General features: G+C 43.3%; 1 protein-coding gene across 2 annotated transcripts in view; it reads right to left on the bottom strand.

The window, feature by feature from the left end:
* Positions 1 to 6676: 6676 nt before the first annotated feature.
* Positions 6677 to 15253, bottom strand: part of TMEM132D (transmembrane protein 132D) — a 610320-nt gene continuing 601743 nt past the window's right edge. For both annotated transcript variants that reach the window (XM_033957235.1, XM_033957236.1), the window contains one exon: positions 6677 to 8680. In XM_033957235.1, coding sequence (XP_033813126.1) covers positions 7496 to 8680 — 1185 coding nt within the window. In that variant the 3' untranslated portion in view covers positions 6677 to 7495. The remainder of the gene's footprint in view (positions 8681 to 15253) is intronic.

The following is a 15253-nucleotide window of genomic DNA, read 5'->3' as shown; positions in this document are numbered from 1 at the left end:
ATTGCGCGCAACTTAAAGGAAGCATGGCCATGGGAGGGGCATGGGTGTGTCAGGGTGCCATATGAGCCCAATTTTCATGCCGGGATTTACACCTGGTTTCAGCAGCTGAAAGTCCTCGCACCCAAAACTGGTTGTGGGAATCCGCACTAAGAGCTGTTCTATAAAGCAGTGTTTCTCAACTCGGTCCTGGAGTACCCCCTTGCCAGTCAGGTTTTCAGACTATCCACAGTGAATATGCATAAACTTGATTTGCCTACACTGCCTCCATGATATGCAAATGTCCTTCATGCATATTCATTGTGGATATCTTGAAAACCTGACTGGCAAGGGGGTACTCCAGGACCGAGTTGAGAAACACTGCTATAAAGGGTGCTCCCAGTGCCTAAATTTCAATGCCAATGAGTTATCTGAAACACAATTGTGTAGCTATTTATCTCAGGAGGCTTTAAATATCTCACACACAAACTTATCACAAAAGCTCTCCACATCAGTATTCCACAGGACCTCAGGGGTACCACTCAGGGCTCGATTACTGTCATAGCCCGAAGATTTAAGTATCCAATCATCACTGGTCCATTCATTTAATACTATATTTCAAGTATTATTTTACAGTTTTTTCTGCTTATCATTTCAATTTCTTGTAATTCAGTTCTTTATATCCATATTCATACTTCTTCAGTGAATATTACTATTAAATTAAGCACGTGCTTTCAAGCTGTAAAATGCTTGGTCGGGGGGATTCAGTCCGACATGTAACATGTTTCGCTCGTCGCTGTATCAAGAACACCCCTGGAAAGAAAACAGGGGGAATTATTTAAAAAAGTTATAAAGTTTATAAAGTTAAATAAGATTATAGCTCCACTTACCAAAAACCACTGAGCGCTAAACGCCTCTCTTTCCATTCTCTCCCCGGACCAAGATGGCATCAGCATCTCAGTGGGAGATTTAAAAGTCTAGCTGAAACTCCTCCCTCTTTCTTAACCCATCTAATCAGGAGATCGTAAAAGGAGATCAGGATGAAAATCTGGTCCAACTAGAGGTAAGCAAAGTGGATGTCCTCAGGCAGATAGACAGGCTAAAGAGCGACAAATCGCCAGGTCCGGACGGCATTCACCCAAGGGTACTCAAGGAACTAAGGAACGAAATAGCTGAGCCACTTAGACAAATATGCAACCTATCCTTAAAAACTGGAGAGATTCCGGAAGACTGGAAAATAGTAAATGTCATGCCCATCTTCAAGAAAGGCACAAGGGGAGACCCAGAAAACTACAGGACGGTGAGCTTGACCTCGGTCCCGGGAAAGATGATGGAAGCGCTGATTAAAGACTGCATCTGGGAACACATCGAAAACACTGGGCAGCTAAAGCTGAGCCAGCATGGCCTCTGCAAGGGCAGGTCATGCCTCACTAACTTATTATACTTCTTTGAGGGGGTAAACAGCCAGGTGGATAAAGGGGAATCTATAGACATCATTTACCTTGACTTCCAAAAAGCCTTCGACAAGGTACCACATGAAAGACTGCTAAGGAAGCTATGGAACCACAGGGTGCAAGGGGAGGTCCACCGATGGATCAAAAACTGGCTGGCGGACAGGAAACAGAGGGTTGGAATAAAGGGCCATTACTCAGACTGGCAATGGGTCACGAGCGGAGTTCCGCAGGGGGCGGTGCTGGGACCGCTCCTGTTCAATATATTTATTAATGACCTGGAAGCAGGAGCAAAATGTGAGCTTATTAAATTTGCGGACGACACCAAATTATACAGCAGGGTTGATAGCAAGGAGGACTGCAAAAATCTCCAAAAAGATCTGACAGCGCTGGAAGAGTGGGCCAAAAAGTGGCAAATGAGCTTCAACATAGGGAAATGCAAAATCATGCATGTAGGGAAAAAGAACCCGATGTTCACTTACAAAATGGGGGGATCACCGCTAGGGATGAGTAACCTTGAAAGAGACCTGGGAGTGATGGTAGACACATCATTGAAGGCGTCGGCGCAGTGCGCCACAGCCTCAAGGAAGGCAAACAGAATGTTGGGCATCATTAAGAAGGGTATCACGACCAGGACGAAGGAAGTCATCCTGCCACTGTATCGTGCAATGGTGCGCCCGCACCTGGAGTACTGTGTCCAGTACTTGTCGCCGTACCTCAAGAAGGACATGGCGGTACTTGAGAGAGTCCAGAAAAGAGCAACTAAGCTAATAAAGGGTATGGAAGACCTCTCATATACTGACAGACTGAAGAAGCTGGGGCTTTTTTCCCTGGAAAAGCGGAGACTTAGAGGAGACATGATAGAAACCTTCAAGATCATGAAGGGCATGGAAAGAGTAGACAGGGACAGATTTTTCAAATTACGGGGAAACACAAGTACAAGGGGGCACTCGGAGAAATTGAAAGGGGAAAGGTTTAGAACAAACGCCAGGAAGTTCTTTTTCACTCAGAGGGTGGTGGATACATGGAACGCGCTACCGGAGGATGTGAAAAGCAGGAGCACGCTACAGGGCTTCAAAGAGGGTCTGGACAGGTACCTAGAGGACAAAGGGATTGAAGGGTACAGATAGAGGTAGAGGTAGGTAATAGGGATAGGATTAGAGGCAGTTACAAAATTAGTCAGGGACACTGTTCAGGCAACTAGGCCTGATGGGCCGCCGCGAGAGCGGACCGCTGGGCAGGATGGACCTCTGGTCTGACTCAGCGGAGGCAACTTCTTATGTTCTTACCTAGTCAGAAAAGGGTAACCCATTCGATTTCGGCATTTAACCCCAGCGGAGCTACTGTTTTCAATTCCTGAATCCATTTTTTGTTCCCTCCAGTTCAAAAATTCTTCTAAAGTATGCATATGGATATAAAGAACTGAATTACAAGAAATTGAGAAAGTAAAAGAAGTAGAAAAAACTGGACCAGTGACGATTGGATATTTACTGAGTTATAGAATGCTGGCTCTTTAGACATGCAGTATGTGTTAGTATTGGCCTGTGCAAACAGGGCATGCTAAAACCCATGTTAATTACTTAGTACAGCTTAGTAAATATGTCTCTTAGTGAGTAAGCAAGACACAATTTTCGGTTTTGTTTGGACAGCAGCCCTGCAATTTGGGGTTTGCGTTTGTATCACAATGGCTTCAATAAAGTAATGTTAAAGATCATTATACTATCATCTGATCACTTATGACATTCTGTCACGATTGCTACCCAATCAGGATTCAGACTCCTGAGGCAGGCCTCTTTGGGCCGAAACACGATCGTGTCGAGTCCACCTTCGTTGTTGTGTCTTGCTTTCCAAGTTTTGGGAAGGCGGTATCTCCCATTTCTTCAAGTGTCTTTGTGAGTAAGACCATAAAAAAAAATCTATGTATAAGTGACCCAGATGTTTAAAAGAAAAACCTATGTATGCATAAATGCTCTTAAACATCAGTCTCCTTGTTGTTTGGGTTTTTTTAAAAAAAATTATTCCCCATTTAAATTAGGGGTCCTTTTACTAAGGCGCGCTAGAGCATCATAGCGCACGTTAAATACTTACGCGTAGTAACACGTCTATAGATATAATGGACGTGTTAGCACATGTTAGCATTTAATACGCGCTAAGACGCACTAGCGCGCCTTAGTAAAAGGACCCCTTGGTGTCATGTGTTTTGGATTTTATTCAAATCATTTTCCATATTTCCATCTTTCCTAAAGACAAAATGACTGACTGCCTGAGACTTTTCAATCTCCCCTTACAAAGCCAATATATGGACAAAGAGTTTGAATTTGGCCATTTGACTAGACTGTTTATTATAGAAATAATGAGAAAATACAAGAATAGATGGAAATCACATATGCAATAAAATGTTACAATGAGGTTTATCTAGGCAAGACCCACTGTATAAAGGTTATCTTGGACTCAGAATAAAGTTGCTTAATCTCTTACTGATCATCTTGCATTATAGATACAAGAGTTGATCCAATACCAATGTTTTACTCTAGAACAGTGGTTCCCAACCCTTTCCTGGAGAACCAGCAGCCAGTCGGGGTTTTGGGATAATCCTAATGAATATGCATGAGAGAGATGGCAATTCATTCAAAATACTACTGCGAAATTGATTTTTGGGAAACGTAAATTTGATCACGCGACGCCATTGCTTCAGAGTCTTCATTGGCTCCCAGTTTGTTTTAGAGTTCAATCTAAGTGTGCCAGTGTTGTTTTTAAAATTTTACTTGGTATTTTTACTCTTCTCCTTCCTCTATCCTGGAATGTTTATAGATTTTCTTTTGCAAGAGGTGATCAACAATTCAAATTATCTCTTCCTTCCAAAAAAGGGATTAAGGGAGTTACATTTTTCAGTCAATCTCTGATTTTTAAGCTATCTCAACTGTGGAATGACCTTCCACTTCTTTTAAGGAGTTCCGGCTCACAAATCCTTAAAAACTACTTTATTTGCGAAACACTTTGAAAATTATTCTTTTCTGGGTTTTTATTCGATAACTTAACTATTGTAAACCGAGTCGAGCTTTCTTTGAATGATGACTCGGTATATAAAGTCAAGCATTAGATTGGTTCATAGACAACTCGGCGAAAGACAAAGGCACGCGCCGACAACTGAGCGCAAGACGGAGGCGTGCGCCGAAGAAAATTACAGTTTTTAGGGGCTCCGACGGGGGTTTTTGTTGGGGAGCCCCCCCCCCAGTTTACTTAATAGAGATCGCGCCGGCGTTGTGGGGGGTTTGGGGGGTTGTAACCCTCCACATTTTACTGTAAACTTAACTTTTTCCCACAACGCGGCGCGATCTCTATTAAGTAAAGTGGGGGGGTTCCCCCCACGCCCCCCTTGTTGGAGCCGTAAAAACAGTAATTTTCTGCAGCGCGCACCTCCGCACTGCGCTCAATTGTCTGCGCACGCCTTTGTCCCAGCGCGCTTTTGACCTGACACCATTAGATTAGATTAGATTAGATTAGATATAATAGAGGTGCCAGGCATTCGAATCTGTCCCATGCATATTCATTAGGAATATCTTGAAAACCTGACTGACTGGTGGTCCTCCAGGACAAGGTTGGGAACCACTGCTTTAGAAGGATCACATTTTAACTTTGTGGACACAATTCAGTTCGTATCTTCTCCTGTGCTTACCTATTCATGCTTAAAAAACACCCCACACAGACTGGTCAACCTTTCCGCTTGGCCACAGTTAACAAAACCTGAACAAGGTCTCATTGCAGACAGGTTTTAAAGTAACATGACCACAGTTCATCTGATATAGCAGGAGTGCAGACATTCAGTCCTCGAGGGCCACATACCGGTCCCATTTTCAGTATAATCCAAATGCGAAGGCAGGTGATAGATCTGCATACATGCTGCCTTAAATGTATGCAAATCTTTCCCATGCATATTCACGGACCCTGCTTTCCTCTTTTCCTTTGCACCTCATGCTATCTATTCTTGTTCAATGGTCCTTCTAGCTTCTCCTTTCGTATTTTAAGTACCGTATTTTCACGTAGATAACGCGCACCCGTGTAAAACGCGCACACGGGTATAGCGCGCGGGAAACCGAAATATATGTAAAAAAAATTTTGTATACTGCGCACACCCGTATACACTGATGTCAGAGAAAGGGCGGGACCGCTGGAAGAGGAAGCAGCGCAGGCACAGGGCTCACAGAAAGAACCGCCAAGAGGAAGCAGCAGGACACCGGTAGGAGCTTCTACATGATGGGGGGGGGGGGTCGGCAGGCTGTGGGGGTGCGAGCGGTCTTTCAGGGTGGGGGTGCGGGTGGAAGTGCATGCAAGCGGTCCTTCGGGGTGGGGGTGCGGGTGCGTGTGAGCGGTCCTTCGGGGTGGGGGTGCGAGCGGTCCTGCGGGGGGGTGAATCGGACGTCGGGGGGGGGGGGAAATATGTAAAAAAAAATTTGTACAACGCGCTCACGCGTATAACGCGCAAGGTTATGCATGGTTTGTAAAATCGTGTATAACGCGCGCGTTATATGTGTGAAAATACGGTAATAGTTGTTGTTGTTATTAGGTGCCATCGACTTGTGCTCGAGTCCTAGCAACTTGATGAATTGCGGATCTAAAAAGAAATCAGTTTTGTGCTAGTCCAGAGAGGTCCTCCAGTGTCATCCCCATGGTTGTTGCGAATGTGTCCAGTCATCTGACTGCAGGTCGCCTTCTGGTTCCTTCGATCTTCCCAAACATAATGTCCTTCTCCAGTGATCTCTCTTGTCTGATGGTGTAACCAAAATAACTTCATCCTTAATTCAGCATGCCTGGTTTCATTTTAGAATTCAGCCTCCTAATTGTGAATCCTTTATGTATAATTTCATACTATTTTTATCATACACCGCTTAGATAAGCAACTTTATCAGTGGAATATCAAATAAAGATGAACTACAAATTAGATCCTGAACACCCCACCTATTTGCAGCCCTGCAGCATTGAACTCGGGCACCCCTTAAGTATAGATCTTGAATGAAAATTCTTCCTTAAGCATTTGGTTTGGAATGTTCTGTTTCAGCTCATTTGGCTACGATTACATTAGAGAACAGATGTCAGGGCCATATCTATAGCTTTTCAGCTTTGTGAGATTTGGCCAGTGCTGATCTAGATTATGGAAGCTTACCCTACCCACCCCCACCTCCAAACACTGTACCACGGCACATCTTTTTTTATGGCAGAGTGGCAGCAACGATTGACCACCCCCTTCCCCCTCCAGACAATAAAGAATGTAACTGTGCTCAAATTCAAAAACGCAATAAACAGCTTGGCCTTTGAATTCATATCCCAAAATAGCAATTTCCTGTTTGCCCAGATATTAGTTATCAAAGATAGCGTCCTTCTCCTTATGTAGAAATAATAATAATAATCATCATTTTAAAAAACAAAACTGAATGACTGCTCTGCAGGGCATGTATTTCGACAGTTATTTAAAAATCACATACTAGCCCAAATTGTACATCACCCTTATCAAGGAGCAAAAACACTGGGCTACGACAACTCAATCAGTCTGTGCTAAAATTCTTTGAGAGACTGTAACACAAGAGTTATGATTGTTTTGTGTGTAATAGACTTGGTTCCATCATTTTTTTCTCCTCAGTGTTCTACTTTTGAATTAGGATTTTTTTTCACATTCCTTTACTGATAGGTTTATCTGAAGCTTTCTTTCATCAGTCAGCAGGACCGACTTATCAGATGAACAATATTGATTTCTAATTGTATTCAGACTGTTTCCAGTTTGTTCTTATTTGTTGGGCTTTAGTTTGCATTTGTTACTGGGGAAATCCAGAAAATGTGAGCTCATGCATCAAATATCTCCGAGAGCCAAGATTCGCTCAGAAATTTGACTTTTATGGAGCTAGCTGTGGTCCTGGCTTCCCACCGTATGCTTCAGTTCTGAGCAATTTGCTGGGAGCCCTTTTAAGTTTCATCCATTGCAAATTACCTTCCCAGCAGCTTTTCTTTGCTTGTGTGCTGTACTTTGCCAAACTACCCAAAGGCAGAGAGGTGAGAGACCCAAAGTGTCAGGAGTGTTAGACATTCTCATGCAACCTCTCCATATAGTTTCTTAGCTCTTTGCACTCCCCAAGATCCATGTCTTGGCAAACCCACTTAATATCATCCTCATTGTTCGTTACTATAGAGTTAACATTGGAACATCTGTCGTCTGATGATATTGTAGTGAAGGTGGTGAATTTGACTCGTTTTCTTTTCGAGGTAGGGGAGGTTGCCGATTCCAGCTTTTGTTCTTTCCCTTCAATGAATGGGGACTCTGAAGACCGATATACTTGTCCATTTATATTATTTTGGGAGGTGGTGCTCAGGAGATACTTACTTTCCTCAATGTCTCTCCCTTTGTCTATTGCAGTAATGCACTCATCTTGTTGAGGAGAAAAATTTAGATTGCTCTCTAAAAGCTCTGTCCTGTTGCTTAGTCCAACCCAATCATGGGAATGAGTCATACTTTCTTGCTCCTCTACCGGCACTTCTTTGTGCCTGTACTTTAAAGCAAATGTCACACAATTGATAAGAAAGACCAGTATTGCAAGGCAAAAGACACCCAGCAATGCATACATTCCAATCTCCAAATCACTCAAGCCTTTGTTGTTCTGTACAAGGTCATTCTCCTCTACATCTCCAGCATTCTTTGGAAGGTCCGCTTGAGCAGGAAAGCTGGTAAAGTCTATTGGGATGTTTGCAAGTTGACTGTCGTCATCCAGAAGACTTTCTCCATCATCCTTCTTCTTTAACTGGGTTATATCAGTTGTACCTCTTTTTAGTAAATCATCCTCTTGGTCAAGGGAAGAGCTTCCAAAATAGCGTCCACCTGAACCGATTCGTTCTTGTAAGGTTTTCTGCTTCCTGTCACTAGCATGGTTCTCCAGATGAACTCCATTGCTTCCCTGTTTGCTGACACTATCATTCCAGTTAGTATGTTCCCCAAACTTGACTTTGATGCTTCCACTGCCAACGGCTAAAATACTTTTCCTCTTGGACTTCTGACACGACTCGCTGATCATCATTTCAACTCTCACCAGTTCTCCTTGACCTTCAGTTTCAGCCGCAATGGCAGGCCATTTCAATTTGGGGTTCTGTTGAATGGAAACAATCTTCTCATCCAGAGATGTTGCACTCAGGGAGAAATCTTTTGCATTATATATATCCAGGGGCGTTACAGAACCATCACTGAACTGGATCCAACAGCTGATGGCAGCTTCCTGTTAGGAGAAAAAAAATATGCAATTAAAAAAGAACAAACTTGGAGACAAAAATTATCAGACAGCACATATCTGAAATGTAAAATAAAAATATGTTTTAAGAAAGTAGAAAACTATAACTATTATCTCTGAGAAGGACATTAATTCTTCTTTGAGACATAAAAAACCCACTGGTTTTAAGCACTCAGCGGCAATAAAATTTGTTTTTCTCAGAGGTGCTAAAAAGGAGATGTGTCCCTTGGGTTACATGGAGACTGCTTCTGAAGCACAAAAATAAATTGCATGTCAAAAGATATTACTTTATACTAGGATCATTTACAGCCGTTATATATTTAAATGAAAAACTATTCATCACATTACTTCTAAAATGCATTAATACAAAGTCTCCTCTTATTACTCAGAGCAAACGCAAAAAGTTAAGGGACACCAAGTCTAACAAATAAAGCTGCAATAGAATCAGATATTAAGGATTCTTTTTTTTACAAAATCTTCACTGGCTTTCTCTTTCTAAAAGCATATTCTTCTTAGCAGGCATTTCTAGGAAAACTATAAAATATATTTTCAATATTTGGGAGTAGTGCAGCAACTTAACGAAGGACACCTGGGACTGGGCCGGCTAGGGCTGGAGATGATGCAGAATCGGTGCTCATGTCTTCTAGATCAGTGTTTCTCAACTCGGTCTTTGAGTACCCCCCTTGCCAGTCACGTTTTTGGGATATCCTCATTGAATTTGCATAAACTTGATTTGCAGAGGAGCTTACCTAAGATGGCGGCGTGAGCTCAGCAGGAAGACGCCAACGTGGATCTTTTGGAAAATTTCCTTTCTTCTGCCTAATGGTGAAAATAAAATCAAAGGTCCAGGTGTTCCCGGGCGAATCAGCTGCTTTTCAAACCGGGCCAATAGATCTCTTCGTTGAGCGAAGCTCCCGAACAACACATCCGGAGGATCAAACCTTGGCTGGAGAGGGCGCGCAAGCTGAGGCATGCGAGTTCTCCTTTGAAGGAGCCACTCTTTCCCTGGACGAGTGGAGCCGACCGACTTGTCCTGCAGCATGGGAGGAGCTGTCGGCTGGACCGATCTGGGACGTTCTTCTGCTGGCCCAACAGGACAGAATCTCTATCCATGAATGGAAGCAGGAGGAGATTTCTTTAATAGCATTGCAGCCGGCAGGGAGTTTGGAACAAGCCCAGGAAACTTCAGTGACTTCTACAGCGGCAAAAGGTACTGTGCTTTCCACTGCAGGGCCCAGAACTGAGATTGCCCCTTTGATTAGACCCAAGGCGATACCCAGTTTACAAATTTCCTTGGGAAATCAAATATAGCAACTTTCCTCAAGGTGTACCATGGTGCTCTCTCCAAATTCAGAACTTAAGACTAAAGTATTAAGTTTGGAAAATAAAGCGGATGATGCGGATACCAGGATAAAGACTTTGGAGGCCCAGGCATTGATTTGGGTTAAAGACAGTGCAAGTTTGCACTTTAAACAAAAAATGGTAGAAAATTCCATTAGGAGATGTAATCTCCGGATCATTAATTTCCCAAAAATATTTCCGACAACTGCTTTAATTATGTTTGAAAGATACTTGAATGAGGTTCTTAAGGTACTGGAGACTTCATAACCACCTATCTCCAAAATCTATTATTTACCTAGATGAATTAAAGCTCAAAGCCCAAACCAGCAGAATTTATCTGCTGATAGTTTGGACTTATCAAATTTCCTGGAGAAGTCGGATATGGAGGTTCAGACCTCAGCTACATTATTGGTGCAATTTGCTATAGATTCGGATAGGGAATGAATGCTTAAGCTGTTTTGCAAATATAAGGATGTTCCCTTTTTGTCTAATGTTATAAGAATGTATCCAGATGTGTCTCGTCCTACCCAAAAGCAAAGGAAACAATTTTTGATTTTGAGGCCGAATGTCATTCAGTTGGGAGCAACCTTTGTTTTGAGATTTCCCTGCAAGTGTGTTATGGTATTTAATGGAAACACATATGTATTTTATGAGTCGCAGCAATTATCCAAATTTATTTCTGCTAAAGTACAACTTATAGAAGCTTCCTGAGTTATTCCAGTATGTCAGCTCGAAAAGAAAGAAATGTTTAGGATCTGTATCATCACATTTTTAGTTTTCCTTTAACATTTATTTGTTCATGTTAATTTCAGCTTAATTTCAGCTCTTTCTCCATATATATGGTGGACTAACTACAATCTGTATTATTTTTCATTATTTCCTGTAATATGAAATATTTTGTAGTGATATTTTTGAGATATACAGGCTGTTATTGCTTTTTTGACTTTTATAGATTGTCAATTATTAAAATTATAAATAAAGAATTATAAAAAAAAACCTTGATTTGCATACACTGCCTTCATTATATGCAAATGTCTTTCATGCATATTCATTGTGGATATCTTGAAAATCTGACTGGCAAGGGGGTACTCCAGGACTGAGTTGAGAAACACTGCTCTAGATAGGGTGGATGGGGTCACCTAGGGCCAGATTCTATAAATGGTGAATAACTTGATAGGCACCTAGGAAAACAGCACCTACTGCACGTCAATTAAAGTTAAACGGCGTTTGATAGAATCGCGCCTAGCGGTGCCTAAATTGACTTAGGCGCCGGTGTATTAAGCCAGGGTTTTCTTGGTTAATATGTTGGCGCCTAACTGAATCCACACCCAAACTCAACCCAAATCTACCCCAAACCATGCCTACTTGCCAGTAGGCGCCTTGGTGTACATGCCTAAATCTAAGTGGTAGGCGCCCAACTCAGCAAATTACATTTTTTTAAATTGGTTTTTAAAGGCACTTTCAATTGTCAGTGCCAATTAAGCCAATTAAAAAAATGACACCCTCCCTTCCCTTTTACAAAACCGTAGCGCGGTTTATAGCAGCAGCCACAGCGCTAACAGCATTGCCACTCATAGAATTCGGAGTTGTTACCGCAGCGGCCGGCGCTTAAAACTGTGCTATGGTTTTATAAAAGGGGGGGTGGGGATAAGTTAGGCACCTAGATTGGCTGGGCGCCCTGATCTAGGCACCTTTTATAGAATCAGGGCCCTAATGTCCACACTTATGGTGTGCATGCACTGAATTTGGAAGGAGTTGTAATATGTGGTGCCTGGCAAGGACTGCTCCTGTGATGGCTCAGCAGAATGGAAGGATGAATTATAAAATGGAAAATAACCCTGGTATTTGCAAATGAAGACTGGTGAAAATTTAGTCCAGCAGAAGTTGGTTCTAATTAAACTAAAAGCCCAAGCAATTTAAAACTATCCCCCTAATAATTGAAGGCATTCAACGGCATAGAAAGGGGGGGCAGCGAGGGGGGGCGGTCCGCTCCAGGTGCCATTTTGGTGAGGGCACCGGCACCCCTCCTCGTCTCTGCCCCTCTGTCTCTTCCCACTCCTCCCCTCGCCGCACATGCGCTCCCTTCCCTCGTACCTCTAGTTCTTCACCACCGCGAACAACAACTTCAGCGTGTTCCTCACGACCGCATCAGTGCTCTTGCTGATGTCACTTCCACAAGGAGCACGTTGAAATTGTTACTCATGGCAATGAACAACTAGAGGGGGGCCATGCGCGTGGTAGGGGGATTGGGGAAGGAGCAGGGGCAAAGATGAGGGTGGAGGAATGGCACCTCCACCCCGGGTGCCTCTTACCCTCCCTGCGCCACTGAAGGCATCCCACCAAATAGATGTGGGCATTGCATAGATATCATTGCATTGAAATGAATCTTCAATAGTCTGTTCAATGACATCCACAAATTAGGTTCCTCTAAATTGCCCATTTGAAGAGACTGGGGATGCACCTAGCCCTGTGTATATGCACTGAAATAGCAGCATAATCCCACAGAATTATGCTATTAATATTTCTATTCATCATGAATGACATTACATTTTTTTGTAATTAAAAATAATCAATTCTACAGTATGTTTGATATAGAGGAAAATAAAATATGAAATCTCTACTTGTAGGATGTTGCAAATGCTATGGGTCTTTCAGCCCTTCCTCTATTTACATGGAATGTAAGATTTAGCATGATTTGGTATATCTCAATTCATATCTGGATTGCCTGTCCAAAACTGAGCCTAAAATTTGATGAAAATCTTCTGCTGCAATTATTGGAAGATTACCAGCATTAACACTTAAACCTAACTACTTATTAAAAAAATTATGGGAACCAGTGGTGGGAGAGTATGATTTTCCCTTAGGAGTTTCAATCCATCTGTCCTCAATGCCAGGATCTTGTAGAATTATGTTCACGGAGAAGGCATTTCAATCTTAAAACATTAGTTTACATGATTCTATATACGAGAGATGAGAGATGTGTTTTCTAAAGAAATACTATACCAGGATTACATCTTATTTATTTTCCACATATTTAACCCATTTGATGACTAACCTCCTCAGATTTGTTTAAAATGAGTTTCATTTTTAAAAAGTATAACAACAAAATGCAATAAAAACACAGTAAAATTCCACGCTCTTGTTGTTAGATGCCATCAATCTGTGCTTGAGTCCTAACGATTTGATGAATTGTGGATCTAAAAAGAAAAATGTAGTGGTATATCAAATTCAATCCAATCTAAAAAAGAAGAAGAAATCGGTTTTGTGCTAGTCCGGAAAGGTCCTCCAGTGTCATCCCCATGGTTGTTCTCAACTTGTCCAGCCATCCGATTGCAGGTTGCTCTCTTCGCCTGGTTCCTTCAATCTTCCCAAACATGATGTCCTTCTCCAGCGATCTCTCTCTTTGGATGGTGTGACCAAAATAAGACAGTCGTAACATCGTCATTTGAGCTTCCAGATCTCTTGCAGAATTGATTTGTTAGTTGTTCTGGCAGTCCACGGCACGCCTAAAATCCTTCTTCAGCACCAAAGCTCAATCCCAAATAATCTACTCTTTATCTGGCCAGGTATTCTGACTTCCATACCCAATATTCATACAGATTAACACAAGCTATCTGCCTCAAAGGCTTTTCTGAAATATGAGGGACAATTCTATAATTGGGCACCATGTTTTAATGGTGTAGCTGAGTGCCAATTATATATATACTAGTGTTTAAGCCCGTTAGATTAACGGGTGCTAGATGACCGCCTCTCCTGCTTTTGAACCTGGGCAGGGGCAGAGGCAGAGCCGGGACGGGAGGGAGTAACGGTGGGAGAGCAATTTCAAAGCCTCGGCAACGGCGGCTCCTTGACCAATCCGCGCTTACAACGGCCCCACACTCGCGGTCTGGCTGGCTCCCCCACCAAAGCCCTTCGCACCGGCAGCCCTTCCCGCATCCGTCCCCGCGTCCCAAGCCTCTCCGAAGGCCAGCTCCCACGAAAATGGTACCCCTCTGTCCAAAGCCGCGGCGGCAGCCTCCCTCAAGACACATTTCAAATCTGACATATTGTAATCACAAAACAGAAAATAAAATTATTTTTCTTACCTTTTGTTGTCTGGTCATTATTCATACCATGTATGGGTCCCAGGCTATGGTTGGCTTTTGATAACTCGCTTGCCAGGGCCCCTTCTTTCTTCTTCCCTCCCTCCATCCCTGCAGCTGAAGACAGGCACCTCCCCCCTGTGGTCTGAGACAGGAGGGAGCAGTTAGGAGAGGGTCTGAGGGCAAAGAGGGGCTCAACAGCGCACAACCACCTTTCCTTCCCTCCCTCCATCAGGTGCAGTGAATCCACCAATGTTAAAAGGAGCCGCGTCGAAATCGGAGGCCTGCCACTGCCGTAGCACGTTCCCCTCTGCCTTGGTCCCGCCCCTTCTCTGACATATGGGACCACGGCAGAGGGAACGTGTTACGGTGGCGGCAGGGCTCCAATTTCAAAGCAGCTCCTTTTAGCGGAGCTGAACTGTACCTGATGGAGGAAGGGAAGGAACGGTGGGGCAAATTTCGGCAACGGCAGAAATTTTTTGGCGGGCATAGCACCGTGAAACTTTTTTTCTTTAGGCAGCCCCGGGGGGGGGGGGGGAAGAGTCGTCGATGTGCAGGCCACTGTGAACAGGAGCGGCGGCAGGACCATGAGGCGGGAGTGAGCAGTTCGGCTTCCCCTATCTGGGGAAATCGCCGTGCCGAACTCAGCTGCGCGTCGGGAGTGAGTTGTTCGACTTCCCCTATCTGGGGAAACCGCCGTGCCAAACTCAGCTGCGCGTGGGGCCGTAGTAAGTGCGGGGCATGCTGCACTCTTGGCGGCCACGGACCTACGGATCATGGAAGCACGCCGATAAGACTGTGCATGCGCCGCCTACGGTTTTATTATATATATATATATATGCACACAGATTCTGATACTTATGCCAAGTCAATGGCAGGCATTAATGGGACGCGTCTACGTGCTACAGGTCACTGCATAATTTACAGTATTCTGTAAGTTATGCACATAAGTGGGAGTCACACCCATGCACCGCCTCATGCTGTTATATATTTTTTTGAGTTCAAATATTTTTATTGAAATAATATAGCTCCATGCTATTTTATAAAATATTGTGTAGTGAATATATACACATGGAGGGGCATAATCAAAACATACGTCTAAGTCCGATTGGGACATATAGTGCTAGACGCCCAAAGT

Source organism: Geotrypetes seraphini, chromosome 8 (genome assembly GCF_902459505.1).
Source record: "Geotrypetes seraphini chromosome 8, aGeoSer1.1, whole genome shotgun sequence".
NCBI lineage: Eukaryota > Metazoa > Chordata > Amphibia > Gymnophiona > Dermophiidae > Geotrypetes > Geotrypetes seraphini.
This window is presented reverse-complemented; position numbering and strand designations above follow the sequence as displayed.